At 37.6% G+C, this 20,701-nt stretch overlaps 3 protein-coding genes across 3 annotated transcripts; all 3 read right to left on the reverse strand.

Annotated features, from left to right (window-relative positions):
* Positions 1-1,242: 1,242 nt before the first annotated feature.
* On the reverse strand, positions 1,243-2,753 carry LOC138885658 (uncharacterized). The gene is made up of 3 exons (XM_070166631.1): positions 2,201-2,753; positions 1,605-1,838; positions 1,243-1,481 (listed from the first exon to the last, which is right to left on the reverse strand). Exons 1-3 carry the CDS (start codon positions 2,751-2,753, stop codon positions 1,243-1,245), a joined length of 1,026 nt encoding a protein of 341 aa, XP_070022732.1.
* A 42-nt stretch (positions 2,754-2,795) lies between these two features.
* LOC138885659 (uncharacterized) lies at positions 2,796-5,354 on the reverse strand. The gene is made up of 4 exons (XM_070166632.1): positions 4,547-5,354; positions 4,017-4,253; positions 3,707-3,897; positions 2,796-3,509 (listed from the first exon to the last, which is right to left on the reverse strand). The coding sequence occupies exons 1-4, from the start codon at positions 5,352-5,354 to the stop codon at positions 2,796-2,798; spliced, it is 1,950 nt and encodes a 649-aa protein (XP_070022733.1).
* An 11,886-nt stretch (positions 5,355-17,240) lies between these two features.
* LOC138886402 (uncharacterized) lies at positions 17,241-17,825 on the reverse strand. The gene is made up of 3 exons (XM_070167501.1): positions 17,614-17,825; positions 17,475-17,528; positions 17,241-17,406 (listed from the first exon to the last, which is right to left on the reverse strand). Exons 1-3 carry the CDS (start codon positions 17,818-17,820, stop codon positions 17,242-17,244), a joined length of 426 nt encoding a protein of 141 aa, XP_070023602.1. The 5' UTR covers positions 17,821-17,825; the 3' UTR covers position 17,241.
* Positions 17,826-20,701: the final 2,876 nt, after the last annotated feature.

The raw sequence follows: 20,701 nt of genomic DNA on the forward strand, positions 1-20,701 counted from the left end.
ACAAAAACTAGAAATAACAATGAAATGGGTTGTAATTCAAACCTAAAATTTTTAGGTGGAGAAGGAGAGGGGAGGCAGTCCTAAAAGCAGTGGCAGCGACAGCTCCGGCGACGGTGACGGCAACGGCTACGGGCGGTGGCTACACGGGGTGGGGAATGGGATTTGTGTGAGGTAAATAGAGAAGGGGAGGGAAAGGTATTGAGGGAGGAGTTAGGAAAATTTTGGGGAAGAAAATAAGAGAAATGGGGGGAAACCCGTATATCATTCTGAATTTCAGAATTACCGACCAACGTTGGTCGGTAATTTGGTCGGTACATTAAGTGTTGACCGTTTGACCAAATACCGACCAACTTTGGTCGATTTTTTTTTAAAAAAAAACTTAATTAATTTTTTATTTTATTTTCAACATATTATAAGCTATAACAAATTATTATAAACTATAAAAAATTATTATTATTTGGTAAATAAGAATTTTATTACCAAGTAACAATATTTACAACTCATCTAACTATTACAAAATTTGTCTAGCATATTACCAACTGGACATGAAGCCCCAGTAAGATGATATCTAGCCTTCACTTCTCCTAACCTCCATCAACTTCCATTGTTATTCTGTTCTAGCTAATTTCCGGATACCAGTTCAAAGTAGTTATCACCCTATCGATAAGGGAATCTTGCTGCCCTTATGTGCACTTCCTAGATAATAAGCTTTATTAACGAAGTGGCTGTCCCTTTCTTCTTCTGAAAAATCACAAAATTCCTCTCCTGCCAGCAGTGATACACTGCAGCTGCTAGTGTCATTCTGCATATAGCTGCTCTTGCACTCTTACCTTTAGTCATCTTCACCATCCATGTAATCTCGTCTTGCCAATTGTTGTGTGATCTTTGAATCCCTTTCCATCTCAGCAAACTATTCCATATCTTCCCTGTAATCTCACACTTGAAAAATATATGTTGCATTATCTCATTTTCCTTATTACACAGAGAGCATGTTTGATCTATATCTAAACCTCATCGTACCAGCCTGTCTTTGGTAGCTAACCTCTGCTATATTGCTAGCCTCAATATGAATATCCATTTTGGCTGCCCTTGGTTATTGCACACTAGCTTCCTCCATTTTACTTTTTGAAATACACCTTGTAGTGATCTGTAAAGTCCCCTGATTGAGCATTTCTCCATTAGTTGGACATCATTTTCAATCATACCAGCCTTAGTGAAATACTCCTTAGCCTGAAATATCTTCTAAATTGTCCAGGAAGCATTCTTTGGTTCTATATTCCACATTGCTTGGCCTTTGACATAGTAAGTATGTACCCAATGCACCCATAGCTTCTCCTTTCTAGTACATATATTCCATAGCAACTTACAAATAGCAGATTCATTCCATAAAGTCACATCTATGAAATTCAATCCCCCTACAACCTTAGGTGAGCAAAGTCTTTCCCAAGCTATCAAGGCCTTCTTTGTTGGTTCAGCATCTCCTGTTCACAGAAACCTTCTACAGATGGTCTCTATGAATTGTATAACCTTCTTAGGTAGTATAAAGATCTGTGCCCAGAATGTTTGGATGGCAAACAACACACTCTTTACTAGAACTGCTCTACCTGCATATGATAAGTACTTTGTTGTCCAGTTCTGAATTCTGTGCAACATTTTCTCAATTAGTGGCGCACATTGTATAGTAGATAGTCTCTTATTACTCAATGGAACCCCTAAATATCTGAAAGGCAATTCTTCTTTTTTATAACCAAGAGTCTCCATAATTTGTTGCTGAGTCAACTGATTCACCCCTCCAAAATAGATGCAACTCTTGTTTGGATTAGCAACCAGTCCTGATGCTGCAGAGAATTTCTAAAAATGCTGGTGCAGTATCTGCACAGATTGCACATCACATCTACAAAATAATAGTAAATCATCTGCAAACCCCAGTTGCACTAGGTTAAACCTGGCACATCTGGGATGATATTTAAACTTCTTGTCATCCTTTAGAGTCTTCAATGACCTGCTCAGGTATTCCATAGCCAAAACAAATAAGAAGGGTGAGAGTGGATCCCCCTGCCTGAGTCCCTTTTTTGCCTCAAAAAGATCTGTTGGTCTGCCATTTATTAGAACTGAGTAGGTTATTGTACTGATGCAAGCCATTAACCATCTCACAAAGAATTTTGGAAAATTCAGTGACTTTAACACTTGTTCTATGTACCTCCACTCCACAGATCATATGTTTTTTGCATGTCAATCTTAAGCATACATCTAGGGGAGATACTCTTCCTTCCATAACCTTTTACTAGCTCATGACTCATCAGAATGTTATCTGTGATCAGCCTTCCTGGTACAAAATCAGCTTGATAATTATCCACCAGTCTATCCATTACCCCTTGCATTCTTGTGGTTATCACTTTAGAGATGAGCTTGTTTAAAATTGTATTGCATGAACTAGGTCTGAAGTCTCTTATGTTTGTTAGATTCTGGATCTTTGGAATCAGTATGATTGTTGTGCAATTAATGGCTTTACACATATTAGCACTCTCAAAGAAATCTTGAACTACTGTAGTTATTTCCTCTCCTACAATGTGCCATATCTTTTTAAAGAAGTAGGAGTTATATTCATCACACCCTGGTGCCTTGTTGTCATCAATGCCCAATAAAGCTTGCTTCACTTCTTCCCTGCCGACTGGTCTGATTAACTGTAGTTGTTGACTCCTGTTTAGCATATTGCCATTCTTCTTTATGTCATAGTTGATCATTGGTAGCATTGTAGCTGAACTACCAAGTAATCCCCTATAAAAATTTAGAATTTATGCCTTCACCTCTTCAGGACTTTGCATTATATCCCCATTACTGTCAGTTAACCTGCTAATATTGTTCCTTGCTTGTCTATTCTTCATACAAGCATGATAATAAGTTGTATTAGAATCTCCCAAATTAAGCCACTGTATTATGGACTTCTGTTTCATAATACTCTCCTCCACCATTAACCATTTCTCCAGCTCCAATTTACTAGTTCTTTCCAATTCAATCTGCATTTCTCTTTGGCCAGGACATCTCATTTGGTTCTGTATACTTTCTAATCTTTCTCTAGCATCCTGTATTTTACTATCAATGCCACTGAACTCCTCTTTATTCATCTGCTTCAGTAACCCTTTTAACTTCTTAAGTTTGTTCCAAACTATCAACATTGTTTGTCTGTTCTTTCCACTCTCCCAACCCCTCTGCACTATACCTTCAAAGGTCTTCAAGTTTACCAGGCAGTTCAAGAACTTGAAAGGTTTCCCTCCAACTTGGCTACTTGTATCAAACTTCACACGAAGAGGGCAATGATCAGAGAATCCAGGATTCATAGACATCCCCTCCATGTTGGGCCACTTTTGTATCCATTCAGCATTTACCAGAATTCTATCTATTCTATTATGCACATGGTTATTAGTCCATGCGTATTTTCTTCCCACTGTCTTTAACTCATCTGTTTTGGCATCCACTAAGAATTGTTTAAACTCCCTTGTCTCCATCTCCTGTACAGGGTTTGGTTTCCATTGAATCTATCCTCACTAGTTAGAATTGTATTGAAGTCCCATATTATAAGGCAAGGACTCCTTATATTGACCACTGATATTAGCATCTCCTCCCATAGACACTTCATGTCATGTATTGTATGCTTACCATAGACAGCACATAGGTGAAACTGAATATTATGTTGTAGTAATGTTACTTCCCCCAAAATAAATTGTTCATGATGTCTAATAATTGCATAATCCACCAATATAGAATCCCATGCAACCCATATTCTGCCCCCAGGAGCCTCATCATAGTTATTCACCCATTTCCAGTTCTTTAGAGATTTCCTTAACACAGAGTCAGCATTACTTTGCTTCACACTATGCTCAATTATTGCTATCAAAACTACATTATTAATTTTGCAAAAAAAAATTAGTTCTTTTTGTTTGTACACCTTATTCAGACCCCTTACATTCCATGCAATAAAGTTCATCATGATATAATAGGTAAAGTTGGAGGTCCACCCCTGTCTTCCTTGTTATGCATTCCCTTTACACCTTGAGCTTCTGACATTTGAACAATTTTTTGAGCAGTATCAACCAGAGCTTTGAATGCATTGCCAATATCCACTTCCCTCTCCCTTATCACATCTGTGTGCTTCTTAGTTGCAGATCTACCTGTAACTACTTGCCATTGTTCCTCAACCTCTGAGTTACTCTTTTGTATAGCTACTTCTTCCTCCAGTTGTTCAGTAAATCTCCCTGTGCATCAATTTTGTCAACCTTAGGATCAAGCGCTCTAACTTTCCTCCATTCCTGCATTTGCTTCCCTTCCACATTTTTCCTCACTTCATTATGTCTCAGCTTCCTTTGATCCTTGCATGTATGGCCAAGTTGGCAACATTTCTGGCAAGGTTGGTTTCTAGTCATAGTGCACAATTTGTTCCAGCACCTTTCCTTTTGGATCATAGAGTTTTATCTTCTCTGGTAAAAACCTAGTGACATCCATCTCTATTAAATCCTTGCATATGAGATTCTCTCAATAATAGTCGTACAAGCATCAGCATATATTGGTTTCCCCAATCCACTTCCTGTCTTACTTAACGCTTGATTACTCCAAAGGTTAAGTGGAAGATTTGGAAGCTTGATCCACAGGGGAATAGTTCTCAGAACTTCCTCATTAAAATCAAAATTCTCCGACCATTGCCTCATAATAACTAGCATATTGTTAATTGTATAGGGGTCATTCATTAGCACCCTCTCCTTCTCTTGATTAGTACTAAGCAGGACTATGAAATATCCCTCATTATGAAATAACACCTTTGGTTTCTGCACACTTGCCCATTGATTATTGATAAACCTTTCAATGGCACCTATTGAAGGTGTATTCCCCACCACATACAATATTACTGCTCTATTCCATTTTTCATTTTCCTCAACAATGTCTTCCTCCATCAGTTGTACAACTACTTCACCATCCTTCATTAACGGTGGTATATAGTTGAGATTCATACCTTTTGCAGCTAACTTGTTCTCTTGTAGTAATCCCGCCCATGATTGACCCTTATCAACAGTTGAAATTGAGTTCTTCCCTTGAGCTTCCTTTTGATTATCCATAGAAATAGCCCTCTGTTCCTTGCTTGAGCTTGCATGTACTGTTCCATTGGATTTTACCTCACTCAAGCTGGTTTTCTCATTTGCAACCCTAATTTCGCTATTTCCTTTGCTCATGTTCACCGTCAGTGCCAATTTCCTGCTCGAATTCACTGGAGTTATCTCTTGATTTCGATACTTGTCCAGATCTGGCCAGTTGTCGTCACTGTCATTTTCTTGTTCTGCCCCCTCCTCCTGGATTTGATCCATAGCTTTGGCCTTTCCTTTTCCTTGTTCACTCTATCTAGTCGTCATAACCTTCTGCTCTAGTGCTGGTACTTTGGTAGTATTCCTCCTCGGTCGTCCTCTTCCTCCCATTTTCGGTGAGGCCGCAGGTTAGTCAGTCACCTAACGTGCGCCGAGAGAGAATTTTGTTGTTACTTATTGTTAAAAAAACAAAAAAAAAATTCCTATAAAAAATTATTATTAACTATATATTTATTTTATTTAACTACAATTATTATAAATAATTATAAACTATAAGCATAATCTTTACAAAAAAATTATATTAACTAGATATTTATTTTTAATAGATTATAATAGCATCTATGTAAGTAATACATTTTTAAGTTATATTTAAGTATATGAGTAATTTCACACACACATATAAACTATATTGTAATTGATGATCAATCTTATACATTACTACGTACGTACAAATAATTAATCAATTGATAAACCAATATAATATTATTCTATTTTAGGTCGAGACGTTTTGTTTTTTATATTAATCGATATAGGTCAAAACATTTTATTTTTAATATTCATCGTTGCATCTAAATAAGATATAAGTCGATGAATAAATTTATAAGTTTATCAATCCCTAAAAGAACCCCACCCTGTGTTCCTAGCGCTTCATGTTCTTATATATATACGACTATCAAAGTGTATATATATATATATATATACACACACACACATACATACACACACACAAAGCCACTTCATTGTAATACTTTAACTATATATATAACTTATTATAGTATATCTTATTCTGTGTGTGTGTGTATATATATATATATATATATATATAACATACATACTTCGTTGTGCTACTTTAATTACATATATAGCATGTTATAGTATATGTTACTGTATTCATTATTTATATTATAACAGAGTTAATGGATTACATTCATTCATCACTAAAATGCATGACATAGATTAATCGATATAGATCGAGACGTTTTATTTTTACATTATACCGGATATATTAATCGTTCAAAGGGGCCGTATGTTTTCAGGATGAGCGGTTAGAATTACCATCACATAGGCTACCAGAAATTGGGAAGAAGCCACAATTTGCTCAGCTTTATATATATGATACTGAAAATGAGATAAGTAACAGAATGAGTTGGCTGTCGCAAGAAGATATTGATCCCAAGGTTGTTCATGACGTATCTGTCACGACCCCAAACCTGGACCCGACCGTGATGGTGCCTCTCGTGAAGATAAGACGAGCCAACACATTCTCATTTCAATTTTAAGCAATTTAATATAATAAATATTAAGACTTAAGCATCCGACCCCCAGGTCAACGTCTCGGAATTCGATAAAATTCACATCAATAGATTCCCCATCTCCCCACGAGTTCATACATATCAAAAGTACCAAAATTCGACCACATATGGTTTCTCAAATCCTCAAGTCTAGGTCTCCAATACCAAGCCCTACTTTTCCCCAATTTTAACCCTTAACTCCATAAATTATAGCTCTAATCCGAGAAATAATACCATAGGAACGAGTTTTAGGTCCAAAATCCTTACCTCAATGAAGTTCCCTTGAAACCCTTCTTCAAAATCGTCCAAAAAGCTCCAAAGCCGACTTAGAAATGGTGGAATAGCTCAAAAATCGTGAATGAAACAATTTATACCTTCTGGCCTAGGGATTTCGCATCTGCGGCCAAAATCCCGCTTCTACAGTACCGCATTTACGGTCCTTGAACCGCTCCTGCGGTTTTCACTTAAGTCTCAACTTTTTGCATCTGCGATGCTTAGTCCGCACCTGCGCCATCGCAGGTGCGGTTCTCCAACCGCTTCTGCAGTCACAGCCTTCCCAGTCACATTCCGCTTTTGCGGCCTTCTTCCTCTCAACTACGGCATCGCACCTGCGGTCCCCAATCCGCAGGTGCGGAAACAACAGAAGCAGAAAATCTGCAGGTTCACTAAAACTCCAAACTCTCCGTCAACCATCTGAAATCACCCCGAGGCCCCCGGGACCTCAACCAGAAACACAAACATACCCATAACCTTATTCAAACTTATACCAACCTTCAAAACACCTCAAACAACATCGAATCACCCAAAACACATCGGATACAAGCCTAAGTTTCCAAAATCTTCCGAATTCCGCTTTTGATCAAAAACCCAACCACACCACGTCTGAATGACGTAAAATTTTGCACACACATCCCAAATGATACAACGGAACTACTGCAACTCTCGGAATTTCATTCCGTCCCCTATATCAAAATCTCACATATCAACCGAAAATCGCCGAAATTCCAATTTCGTTAATTCAAGCTTAAATCTACTCCGAACCTCCAAAACACATTCCGATCTCGCTCCTAAGTCCCAAATCACCTCCCGAAGCTATCTGAACCATCGTAACTCACATCCGAGCCCTCTAACATATAAGTCAACATCCGGTTGACTTTCCAACTTAAGCTTTCTCAAAAGAGACTAAGTATCTCAAACCTTACCAAATCCTTTCCGAACTCGAGCCAACCAACCCGATCACATATAGAACCGATAGACAAATCAATAAGAAGCATAAATGGAGAAAACTGAGCGGTAGCTAATGAGACGACTGGTCGGATCGTCACATTATCTCAAATGCTAGACGAGCATAACATTTTGGTAAAATCATTTAGGATGGTAAAGTAATTTTGTTGGAAAGTAAAGATAATAGAGCAAGTGAATGAAAAGAGGGTGAGGGTAGAACAGAAAAAATTGTGGTGTGGGCCTTTTTGTAGCTTGGACTCTTGTATAAGATATCTTTCATTTTTGACACATACAAATCCATTGTTAATTACAGGTGATTTAGAGCCTTATCACCTTTGATTATTTTAATTATAAAATTAAAGATTGCCCGCTTGGACTCTTGTATAGGAAATCTTTTCATTTTTCACACATACAAATCCATTGAAAATTACAGGTGATTTAGAGCCTTATCACCTTTGATTATTTTAATTATTATAAAATTAAAGATTGCCCAAAAGAAACAAAAGAAAGTCTACATTGCTTTCTGCACCTGTCGCCTTGATTGTATGCATTAGGTCCCCCACCTGCACTTACCTTTAACAGAAACACATGCAAACTTGTACGTTAAGGCTACTCTTGTAATTCAATCTTATGACATTTTAAAATTTTCTATTTGTACTTCGGTTTTAGTTATGTAGACAATAAATCATTATTGTGAAGAACTTTTTAGGCAAAATACGTAGAACCAAATCTCTGTTATACATTTTTTGTGGACGAAAATAACTTTACACACTCAATATTTTCAGAGTGTGTCTAATACACACTACTTTTGCTACGTGGCACGCGCGTGTTTAACAAAAATTATAAGCGCGTTAAACTGTAGAAATTTTTATCCCAATTCTTACTTAAAGGACACATGTCAAAATTTTAAATTTTTGCTTTTTAAAATTATTTTGTTCCCCTTCACTTTAACTCACCCCTCCCTATTCTTCTTCCCCAGAACCCCGCCCCTATCAATTTGTTGCTAACCTTCCTCCTTTCCCATTTTCATCTTCTTCCCCACCCCTCTTCCACCATCTTCTTTGTCCATCATTTTAAGAATAACAATAATATAAAAGGGCTTTGGAAGAAATTGATAAAGAAAGTTAAAAGAAATCTATATCTAAGAGAATTCTATAGATCTGGGTTTGAATCATAATTAAGTAGTAACAAATTAAGAACACAAATTTAATGTGGTAGAATATTAATTTGGTGTTGAGGGATATTAGAGATGAGCCAAAAGATGTCGAGAATTAACTATTTTATTTGTTATTTACATGCCATTTTTATAAAGTTGTTGTTTGTTGCTTGCGCTTTCATCACTTTGGTTGCTTATTTGCACTGAATAATGCCACCGATTCTGGCCATAATCAACTGTCAAAACACCTAGTCTTTTATTTTATCGGAGAAGACGACCGTGGATCGATCAACCATGGATTTGGCCATAACCAACTTTAATGGAGTTTTGAGATGCCGTTAGATTTGAATCTGGACTCACAAACTCGTGATTAATGTACATGAGTTCCTAATTTTGCTTTATAATTGAAAGGTGATAGTTGTGGATTTTTTATGGTGTCGGTGTCAATGGAGATTCGGTGTAGAAGAGAAAGGGATGGAAGGGAGAATAGTTTAGGGGTATATTTATAATTTCACATTAATTTATTTTATTTCAAAATTAATGACATGTGGTAATATATTATTGGTGCGTGACAGGCCTCACTTTTTCTAAGATGCTTAAATATAAAAGTAGTGTATATTGGATACACTCTGAAAAGGTTGAGTGTGTAAAGTTATTTTCGTCCACAAAAAGTGTGTAACAAGGATTTGGTTCATAGTTAAGGTGTTAACTTATGTATATTGCCAACTTTTTACCCTATCACATGTCGTCGAAGGATATCTACACACAAGCAGAGCTACCTTAGAGTAGGGAGTCATCCGCTTTCGGTAACTTTCGGGGAAAAATGTTTGTATATATATTTACTAAGATTCAAAACTTACGCAGTTGCATTAGTCGATTTCAAAGGGGAAGACACAACTTTACTTTTAGTTTGCTGCGTGGATTCAATTTGTATTCTAGCATTTTCTCAGACTTTCTTATTTGCCAGTGCTGCTCCCCACACTTAAATTATGGGTCCACCTCTGTATATGTAACAATTTGGTAAAAAGCTACTAACAAATTTGTATGGCAGAAATTATTTTTCTAAGAAATTGTTGCTGATAGAATTTAAGGGTCCACCAAACTATATAGAAAACCAGGTTCTCTATTAGTTCTCACAGAAATCACGCACACTGCAATAAGTAAATGACAAGAGAAATTTTACATGAAAAATTTCTAGCTTAACGGGATTAAAAACCACAACCTACCCTTGTAATATTTCAACTTCACTACTCAGCAACTTTAGATTACAACATATGTAACCTAGGAATTAACCTCTTAATCCCTCGCTAACTTGGAACACTCTATTACGAGCCATTCTGTAATAACTCTATTACAAAGACTTTACAACTCGACTTGGGTTCTTTTAGGGATTGATAGACTTGTGAAGATCCTAATTAGTATATATAATTTATCATCAAATATATCTATTTGGAAATTGATTCATCGACTTATAACTTACTCAGATGCATCGTTGAATATTAAAAACAAAACGTCTGACCTATATCTATATCTATATAGATAAAGGTCGGGTTTTTTAGGGATTGATAGACTTGTGAAGATCCTAATTAGTATATATAATTTATCATCAAATATATCTATTTATAAATTGATTCATCGACTTATAACTTACTCAGATGCATCGTTGACTATTAAAAACAAAACGTCTGACCTATATCTATATCTATATAGATAAAGGTCGGGTTCTTTTAGGAATTGGTAGACTTGTGAAGATCCTAATTAATATATATAATTTATCATCAAATATATCTGTTTGTCTATTGATTCATTGGCTTATAACTTACTTAGATGCATCGTTGAATATTAAAAACAAAATGTCTGACCTATATATATATATATATATATATATATGGGTCGGTTTCTTTTAGGGATTGATAGACTCATGAAGATCCTAATTAGTATATATATATATATATATTTATCATCAAATATATCTGTTTGTAAATTGATTCATCGACTTATAACTTACTTAGATGCATCGTTGAATATTAAAAATAAAACATCTGACCTATATATATGTGTGTATGTGTGTGTGTGTGTTTTATATTCATCCTTTGTATTACAAAAGTGTTAACGGATTATATTTATATTATTTAGATAGTAAATATAAAAGTGATTTTAAAATTTGACCAATATTGACCTAATAACCGACCAACTTTAGTCGGTTATTTTCCAGAAATTAAAGTATAGCGACCAAAGTTGGTCGGTAAATGCTCCCCCCTGTATTAACCGACCAACTTTGGTCGGTAATTTTAAATAAGATTTCTTTATATTTTATAAAATATTTAAATAATAATATAACTATTAAAATTTTATAACTGGGTCCCATATTACCGACCAAAGTTGGTCGGTAATGTGAAATTTTCTTTGACTAAACAAGTCTGACCAGCTCGGTTAAATTGTTGACCACTTTACCAACCAACTTTGGTCGGTAATTTATTTAAAATAAATATAAATATTTTTCTCCCCGTTACCAACCAACTTTGGTCGCTTTTTTGGACCGATCAATTTTGGTCGCTACTTACCGGATTTCTAGTAGTGATGTATAAAATTTATCTTTATTTGAAAATTAATAAACATAAAATCCAAATGAAATACTAATTAATCTAATATTCTATCCATAAAATATATAGTTTTTTAAAATACGATAGTTGCTAGTGGTGATGGCTAACGGTAGTGCTTGTGAATACCGACTAGACGTGGTGGTTAGTGGTGGTAGTTCAGGGTAGTAATTAGTGGTGATTGATAGTGGTAGCGATTATGATTGAGGATGGTGGTGATAGGTGGTGACAGTTAATAATGGCGGGTGGTGGTGGTGGTTTATAATGATGGGTAGTGACGACTATGTTTGTTGATAGTGATGGGGTAGTTGGTTGTGTTAGTTGAGGTAGATGAGTTTTGGTTGTGGTTGAGAATGATGGTGGTTGGAGTGGCGGGGATGATAGGGGGTGGTAGTCGATGATGGTGACGGCTATGATTGAGTATCGTAGTGGTGGTAGCGGTGGTGGTTGATAATGGTAGGCGGTGGAGGAGTATGGTGGTGGTGGTTGATAATAGTATGCGGTGGAGGAGTATGGTGGTGGGTGGGTGGCATGGTGGTAGTTGATAATGGTAGGCGGTGACAACAATTAATAATAAATATGGATGATATCATCTTAATGAAGTTAAGTCTCTGTTAAAGATCTTAATCATCCAGACTTATTCAGACTCATTAAGTGGTTGTTAAGTAAAAAAATAAATACACTTAATGATTAAGATCAGAATAATTAAGATTCAGACTTTAAAATAAATGCAATCAGAGATATATTAAGATTAAGTGCAGACAAATGAGTAATCTTGTTCAAGATCTGCTACACATATATAATCTTTTACATCTGCATCACTTATCACATGCATGCTGTTACCAGTATTCCTTTCAAGAATTTAATTATTTTTAGAGCTAACTTGTCTCTTTTTTTCTACAATTACATTATTAATAACGCTTTGCAGGGTTGAAAATGTAGAAAGTAGTTGAGCTGTCCAGGTCAAAAAGCAATTCATTTTTCTATAAATGATGATGTGACCTGTTTTGTTTCTGAAAGGAATCGTCCATCAGATTTCCTGAATAGGAGTAATATTTTGAGTGCGGAACCAAAATGTGGTTTATTTTTACTCAAATCAGTATAAAAAAAAAGTTATCAAACTATATATAACGCCACAAATAGTGGCGCTATACAGTAACGTTAACTGCATCGTTACTATATAGCGCCACTATTTGTGGCATTATACTGACACATCTTACATAGCGCCATTAATAGTGGCGCTATACGCCTTATTACCTGACCCAACCAATAATTTCTGGGTTTAATAATTTAAATGCGTATAAAGCCACTTTTTGTGGCGCTATATACAAAAAAAAAAAAAAAAAACGGCTAGCCATTTTCTATATAAACATCGTAGAATCGTCACAACTTCATTCAAAATTTTATTTTAACTCTTGTTGGTTTCTATTGTTGTTAAATTCTCCAGCATTTTTTCATTATGTCTGAAGAACGTAGAATAAGAGTATCATTATATTGGGGGGTGAGGTTGTGATGGAGAATAACTCTGTGGGCTACAGTTTACCTGCTAAGTGTAATGTTAAATTGCCACTTTCAATGGAGTACGAAACATTGATATCGTTGTTATGCAAAAAAATGAGTGTGAGAAAACGTTCAGTGATACTCAAAGTAACCGGAAGATATCCGTATTCCGTTACGCCGCAAGGGGTTGCTTTTTACTCAGAGTTTAACATCGACGATGATGACACTTTGAGTGATTTCTTGAGGACTCCGGACGAATGCCGGGAATTTCTTGTAATCACAATGTTGGAGATGTACGTGAAGGTCGAAGACGTTCCAAAAAATGAGGTTGTGCGTAGTAGAGATAACCCCCAGTCATCGGGTGGTTATTCTGGATCACTTTTTGCCGGACATGTTCCAGATGAAAGATTTTTTCTTGATTTAAATTTATCACCGTCGGCGAATGAGCAGCGAGAAAATAATTTATACCCTGCTTTCCATAATTCACAAGAAGAGTGGTAAACTTCAATTTTCATTTGTGTTAATTATGTATATTTTTGCGTATTGAATTAATTTTAACGCTCATTTATTTAATAGGGGGTACCGGCCGGATATGAATTTTACAAGTGGCCCATCCGGTAGTCATCACCTAACTGAAAACGTCCATCATGGAATGTCATCACATTACAACTTGTAAGTGAAAAGATACAGCCATATATAAAGCATTTATTAATTTAGTAGCTTATATTTTTGTTGAAATGTGCAGTGAAAACGAGCAAGTTGAACTACCCGTACTCACTCAATTGCCCGAAAATGACGTATTACATCAGGATCTGGCAGATGAACAGAGTGAGGAAGAGAACAGCAATTACGATAACAATGCCGATGAATCGGGAGATGAGACACCATTTGCTCGTGAGGATGGTGATGAAGAGGACGAGGAGGAAGGACCCGATTTGAAGAGAGCCCCCATAGACGAAAAGTGAACGAGTTTGAAGTGCCGTTTCATTCAAGGGAGATTCCTTATATTGATAACTTGTCAGCCGTGCCGGATGTGGAAGCTCTCACAAGGGATTTTGATGAAATCCGGACAGCAATGTGAGATGAAGTAGACCAATGGTGCTTGCAAAGGGGATGCTTTTTCCTGATAAAGCACGTGTAAGCAGGGCTTGTAAAATGCACAATGTTAAAGAGTGTCGTGAGATGCAGGTATCGGAGTCAAGTCCGACGGTATACAAGGCTATTTGCCGCAGGTGGTTTTGGCCATGTAATTGGATGTTGCGTGCGTCGAAGAAGAAAACAGGTATGTGGAAAGTGGGTAAATACATTCCCACCCACACATGCGAAATGGACACTTTCAACGGGAATCACTTCAACTTGGATATTGACTTGATATCTCTTGTACTTATTCCGCACATCGAAGCGTCCATAAGGTATAAAATCAAAGAGTGCATTACAGCAGTCTACCAGGAATATGGCCACACAATTACTAAAAGAAAGGCATATCTTGGGCGCAAAAGAGCGTTTGAAATAGTCTATGGTAACTGGGATAAGTCATTTGCAGATCTGCCTAGCTACATGGCTGCACTGCAGCACTTTAACCCCGGAACAGTTATTGAATGGAAGCTTGAGCGGAGTCCGGGTAAACCAGAATATATATTCAATTACGTGTTCTCGGCGTTTAAGCCAACAATTGATGGTTTTCCGTATTGTCGGCCTGTAATATCCATAGACGGAACTCATGTCTATGGAAAGTACGATATCAAGCTATTGATAGCCGTGGCAGTGGATGCTAATGGACAGATATTTCCTATAGCCTTTGCTATTTGTGCAAATGAAAGCATAGAGACGTGGACAATGTTTTTGAACCACTTGAAAGAGCACATTGTCAAACATCGTTCAGGTATTTGCTTAATATCTGATCGGCACGGGGGTATATTAAGTTCTGTGGAGAACCTTCCTACCTGGCAAGAACCTTATGCATACCACTGTTACTGTGTGAGGCACTTTATGGCCAATTTCAAGAAAGTACATCCCAAAAAAGATCTATATGATTTGATGTGGATGGCAGCAACAGACCACCAACAACATAAATTCCGGAGGCATATGGATTCTATCAGGCAAGAAGACGATGCAGCATATCGTTGGTTAATGCGACATGATCCTGAAAAGTGGACGTTGCATGCAGATGGTGGCAGACGCTGGGGAATTCTTACTACAAACGTGTCAGAATCCTTCAACGGGTTATTAAAGTCGGCAAGAGGATTGCCCGTCACAGCCATGGTGCGTATGTCGTTCAAGCAGATGGCGGAGAGGTTTGTACAACGGTCTGCAGCTGCAACGGAATTGATGGAAATGGGTGTTGAATTTATGCCAGTGCCTATGAAGAGATTAGAGAAATACAGACGGCGAGCACATTGGCATTCCTTTTTGCAATATGATAACGAACGAGGTATTTTTGAAGTTCGCACCGCTATCCATAATAATCGGGGTAATAATGTACATACTGTAAATGAATCCACAAGGTTATGCTCATGTGGGAAATGGTCAATCTACCACATGCCTTGTTCACATGCCATCAAGTGTTTTCAACGTGTTGGTTATGCGGAGACCAACTATATTGATCAACAATATAGTGTTTCCAAATACCTAAACACATATAGTGGTCAGTTGCAACCAGTGGGTTCTGAGCATTACTGGCCCCCAGAACCATTTAAAATGGTGTGTAACAAGTCCTATTTGCGTAAAAGACAGGTGCAGAAGAGAACGCGTATACGGAACCAAATGGATGTTAGTGATATCGTATATGCACGCAAATGTGGTATATGCTCGCAAACAGGCCACGACCGTAGAAAATGTCCTTTGGGTGGCAACAATAATCAAGCTCAGGGCGGGTGTTCTTCTATTGTACCTAACTACCCATGAGTTCATGTTGTAATAATTAGTTGTTATGTATACGATTTAAGTATTTATGAAATAATATTTTCTTGTTTGTTAATTATGATTTGTACTTTCCCTTTTTACCTATTTAAATAATAATTTAATATAATTATCGGTATATTTATTATGTGTGTTGTCTTGTCGCTATCACGATATTTAATACACAAAATATACATATGGCGCTATGTGTGTCTTGTCTTGTCGAACTGAAAAAGCTGAAAACATCATGATATGACGCCACTAGATATGTGTGACCGGCTGACATAAAGTCGTCTCGTCAACATCATGATATGGCGCCATTAGATATGGCGCTATCTAATATAGCGCCATTAGATATGGCGCTATATGTGTCTTGTTTAGCCTATAAATAATGGGGTCATTGTAGTTATTTTGTGTGCTAAAAATTTCCCCCAAGAAATATTTCATTAAAAGTAAGTAAGGTTTTTATTATAAGCAAATAGTTCACAAATGGCTCAACCTGGTCGTCCACCAATTTGCTTATGTGGAAAACCATGCATGATGGATTGTGGGTGGGAAGGTGCTAACGTTGGACGCCGCTATTGGTGCTGTATGAACAAGTTGTACAAGCAACCCGACGAACCTACTTGTGAATTTGATGAATGGGCTGAGGAACCATGTTATCAGGAAAGCTACAGGGATAGATTACAGGAATTTCATAATATGTTGTTATACCAGCATAGAATACAAAAGGAGGGAGATAGAATTATTACAGAAATGAGGGAGAAACTGAAGGAGGTGGAAGATAAAAAATGGAGAGCAGAATGGAATTGTGAAGCACACAAGGAACGCAACGAAAAATATAAACGGGAACTTGCGGAGGTGAAGGCGAGAGTGAAAGAGTTAGAAGAAGAAAAAGAACAAATGGAAGAACGATTTAAGTGGTTGGAGCGAAGAATAAATGACAACTGAGGATGGAGCATTGGCGTGTATGTGTTTAGTGTCATTTTCATATGTCATGTATTTTTATTATGTTGGCCTGTTATGTTTGTGTTTGTGTTGTAGTAATGTTTTCCTTGTTTGTTGTACTAAATTTTATTTTAATTTAAGTGGAAGTTAAGTTTAAGTTGTTTTGTTACTATACCAAATGCTATAAAACGAAATGAGAACTAAAAAAAAGTAACTGTCATATTCGACTAAATATTATTTACACCAAAAAAACAAAAAAATGGAAGACCGAATCAATGTGTCCCGCATCCGGTGTGTCTCAAAGTAGCCGTTGGCCTGAGGCGCATCCCCTGCCGCCCGGGTACGCTATCAGGATCATCATCATCAAGTCGTCTCCTTATGGCCGGATGCGGCACAGGATGACATGTATCGGTGGTGCTGTCAGGTCCAGTAGAAGGCTACATAATAATATCAAACTTAGTATAGAAAACTACATAACAATTCACAAAAATTTATATTGTCTTACCATAATCGTGTCTGGATCCTGAATGTAGTCATCTGTCGCAGCATCGCATGAAGCCTAAAAAAGTAAATTAATAAAGTTAAAACAAAATAAATAAGTTATAGTAAAAACAGTAATAAAATTAATACTAATAAACTCATACCTGCGCATGTGATGAGCTGCCATAACTCAGTCGGTGCCCACTATCAAAATCTCGGATCGGTCGAGACTCATCAGTGGTAGACGGGCCAGGGAAATATCTACCCAACTCCACTCCTTGAAAATCCGAGCCCATGATCAAGAATTGACCCGATGGGGTCACCTGCGACGTCCCTGGAGTGTCATAAATGCCAAGGCTGTAAGACGGCATGTCGGTCTCATGCATGCCACCTCCCATATCAGTAGCAACATCATCAGCAGGAGCCTCAAAGCCCCCTTGCTGGGGACCTCCTCTCCGCCCACGACCACATCGTCCAACACCAGCAGGTCATCGTGGAGTAGCAGCAGCTCGTCGGCCACCACCCCGTGGCATACCACGACCTCGCTAGTACGTGGCTGGGTCAACATAATCTGGCTGGTGTGCCAAACGCTGATCCGATCGGCCTCGCTGCAGTGTCTGGGCAGCCACATCCATTAAGCGACGACTATAGTCCTGCATGATCATAAGGGTCGTGGACATAACTCTGCATCTGCTGCCCCATACGATATACGGTATGCAATCCAATCGCCTGCACAAAAGTTTTTAATATAAACTACGTATTTGACTAGAAATTACTATTAATGTAATTGATAATAACAGAAAACATACCAGAGCCTCATGTCTCCCGGCGTATGAGACGTACCGACCATCTACCTGATGAACTGGGTTCCCGATAAAAAGTCGGGAAACAGTGCAGTACCATGCCATATAAACTTCGATAGGAAAGTGTTGCGGAGCTGGGGTCAAGTCCCCTCGGCTATCCCAAATACCCAACTGCGCTGCTAGCCACTCAATAAATGTGTCGTCCACTCTCATCCTATCATCCCTCTCATAATGTAAAGGATCCCATGCAGGCTGAGTCGGTATAGACTGCGGAAATCCAAACTGACGAAATACTCGCTCTGAGGCATGATGCTCAACAATATCGAGGCACGTGAGAGGGACGGAAGCCCTCCAAATATGGCGACCGTGCGTGCAATACACTGGCAGGGTACCTATCAGCTCTTTGCGTCCAGATGAACTATCAAATAATAACACAAACCGTTAGTATGCGCAACACCTAGTTAAACAATAATTGGTAAGTTTAGTTAGATATTCACCGGTGCATCCTCCAGAAAATCCAACACATCCCTACAGAAGGGGAGATTATGATGGCCATGATATTCTCGTGCAAGTCTACGACGCAATACCCACCTACAAGCTAGAGGGAGATCAAGAATATGTACATTAGCCGGTAGCTGTGGTAGAGGTGGCCGAAGTTGCAGAAATCGCTCCCACACCCAAACCTAAAACAGAAAGTTGACGTAAAGATTAACTATAACTAGGTAGAATTGTAACTAAATGACAAATTATTTGAATAAGTTGTCACCTGTAGAAGTGGCAGAAAGCCAGAAACGTCTCTCTGTGTGCCCATGGATGCCTGGCACATCTCCCTGTACAAAAAAGATATGACAGCACCACCCCAGCTGTAGCTGACTGTATCATCGAAATCCGCAATATGATGCAGAAAACGAAGGCTCACTAGGTTCCCCGAAGTGTTCGGGAACAAGACCCCCCCAAATAGAAGGAGCAACAACAGCCTCGTATATTGCTCCACATCCACCTCCGCTGAGTCGTCGGTGATAGTATCGTGGATCTGCACCAAGTGGTCTCTAATGGGGACCAACTGCATACGACTGCTCCCAATTGCTACATCTGGGTCCTCGGACCTGAAGCCCGTGAGCCTATGCAGCATATCCATATATGAAGCCCAGTTAAAATATCTCATGTTCCCAGACAGTAAAACTGGCAAGCCATCGGTGGACAGGCCATATAAAATCTCGACGTCCTGGAGTGTGATGGTGGCTTCGCCGATGGGCAGATGGAAAGTGTGCGTCTCCGGTCGGCACCGCTCAATCAACGCCGTGATCAAAGCATAGTCGAGCTGTATCCGGCCAATGCTAATGATCCTATATAATCCCATCTCCTCCAGGTGATGGACCACACGGGGATGTAAAACGCGGGGAGGAGTCAAAAACTCCCACAATAAATCCACTCTCCTGCCCCGAAAAGTCTGCGTAAGCAACTCTCCCCCCCAACTCGACTTGGGTTCTTTTAGGGATTGATAGACTTGTGAAGATCCTAATTAGTATATATAATTTATCATCAAATATATCTATTTGGAAATTGATTCATCGACTTATAACTTACTCAGATGCATCGTTGAATATTAAAAACAAAACGTCTGACCTATATCTATATCTATATAGATAAAGGTCGGGTTTTTTAGGGATTGATAGACTTGTGAAGATCCTAATTAGTATATATAATTTATCATCAAATATATCTATTTATAAATTGATTCATCGACTTATAACTTACTCAGATGCATCGTTGAATATTAAAAACAAAACGTCTAACCTATATCTATATCTATATAGATAAAGGCCGGGTTCTTTTAGGGATTGGTAGACTTGTGAAGATCTTAATTAGTATATATAATTTATCATCAAATATATATGTTTGTCTATTGATTCATTGGCTTATAACTTACTTAGATGCATCGTTGAATATTAAAAACAAAACGTCTGACCTATATATATATGGGTCGGTTTCTTTTAGGGATTGATAGACTCGTGAAGATCCTAATTAGTATATATATATATATATATATATATATATATTTATCATCAAATATATCTGTTTGTAAATTGATTCATCGACTTATAACTTACTTAGATGCATCGTTGAATATTAAAAATAAAACATCTGACCTATATATATGTGTGTATGTGTGTGTGTGTGTTTTATATTCATCCTTTGTATTACAAAAGTGTTAACGGATTATATTTATATTATTTAGATAGTAAATATAAAAGTGATTTTAAAATTTGACCAATATTGACCTAATAACCGACCAACTTTAGTCGGTTATTTTCCAGAAATTAAAGTATAGCGACCAAAGTTGGTCGGTAAATGCTCCCCCCTGTATTAACCGACCAACTTTGGTCGGTAATTTTAAATAAGATTTCTTTATATTTTATAAAATATTTAAATAATAATATAACTATTA

This window comes from Nicotiana sylvestris, chromosome 2 (genome assembly GCF_000393655.2).
Source record: "Nicotiana sylvestris chromosome 2, ASM39365v2, whole genome shotgun sequence".
NCBI lineage: Eukaryota > Viridiplantae > Streptophyta > Magnoliopsida > Solanales > Solanaceae > Nicotiana > Nicotiana sylvestris.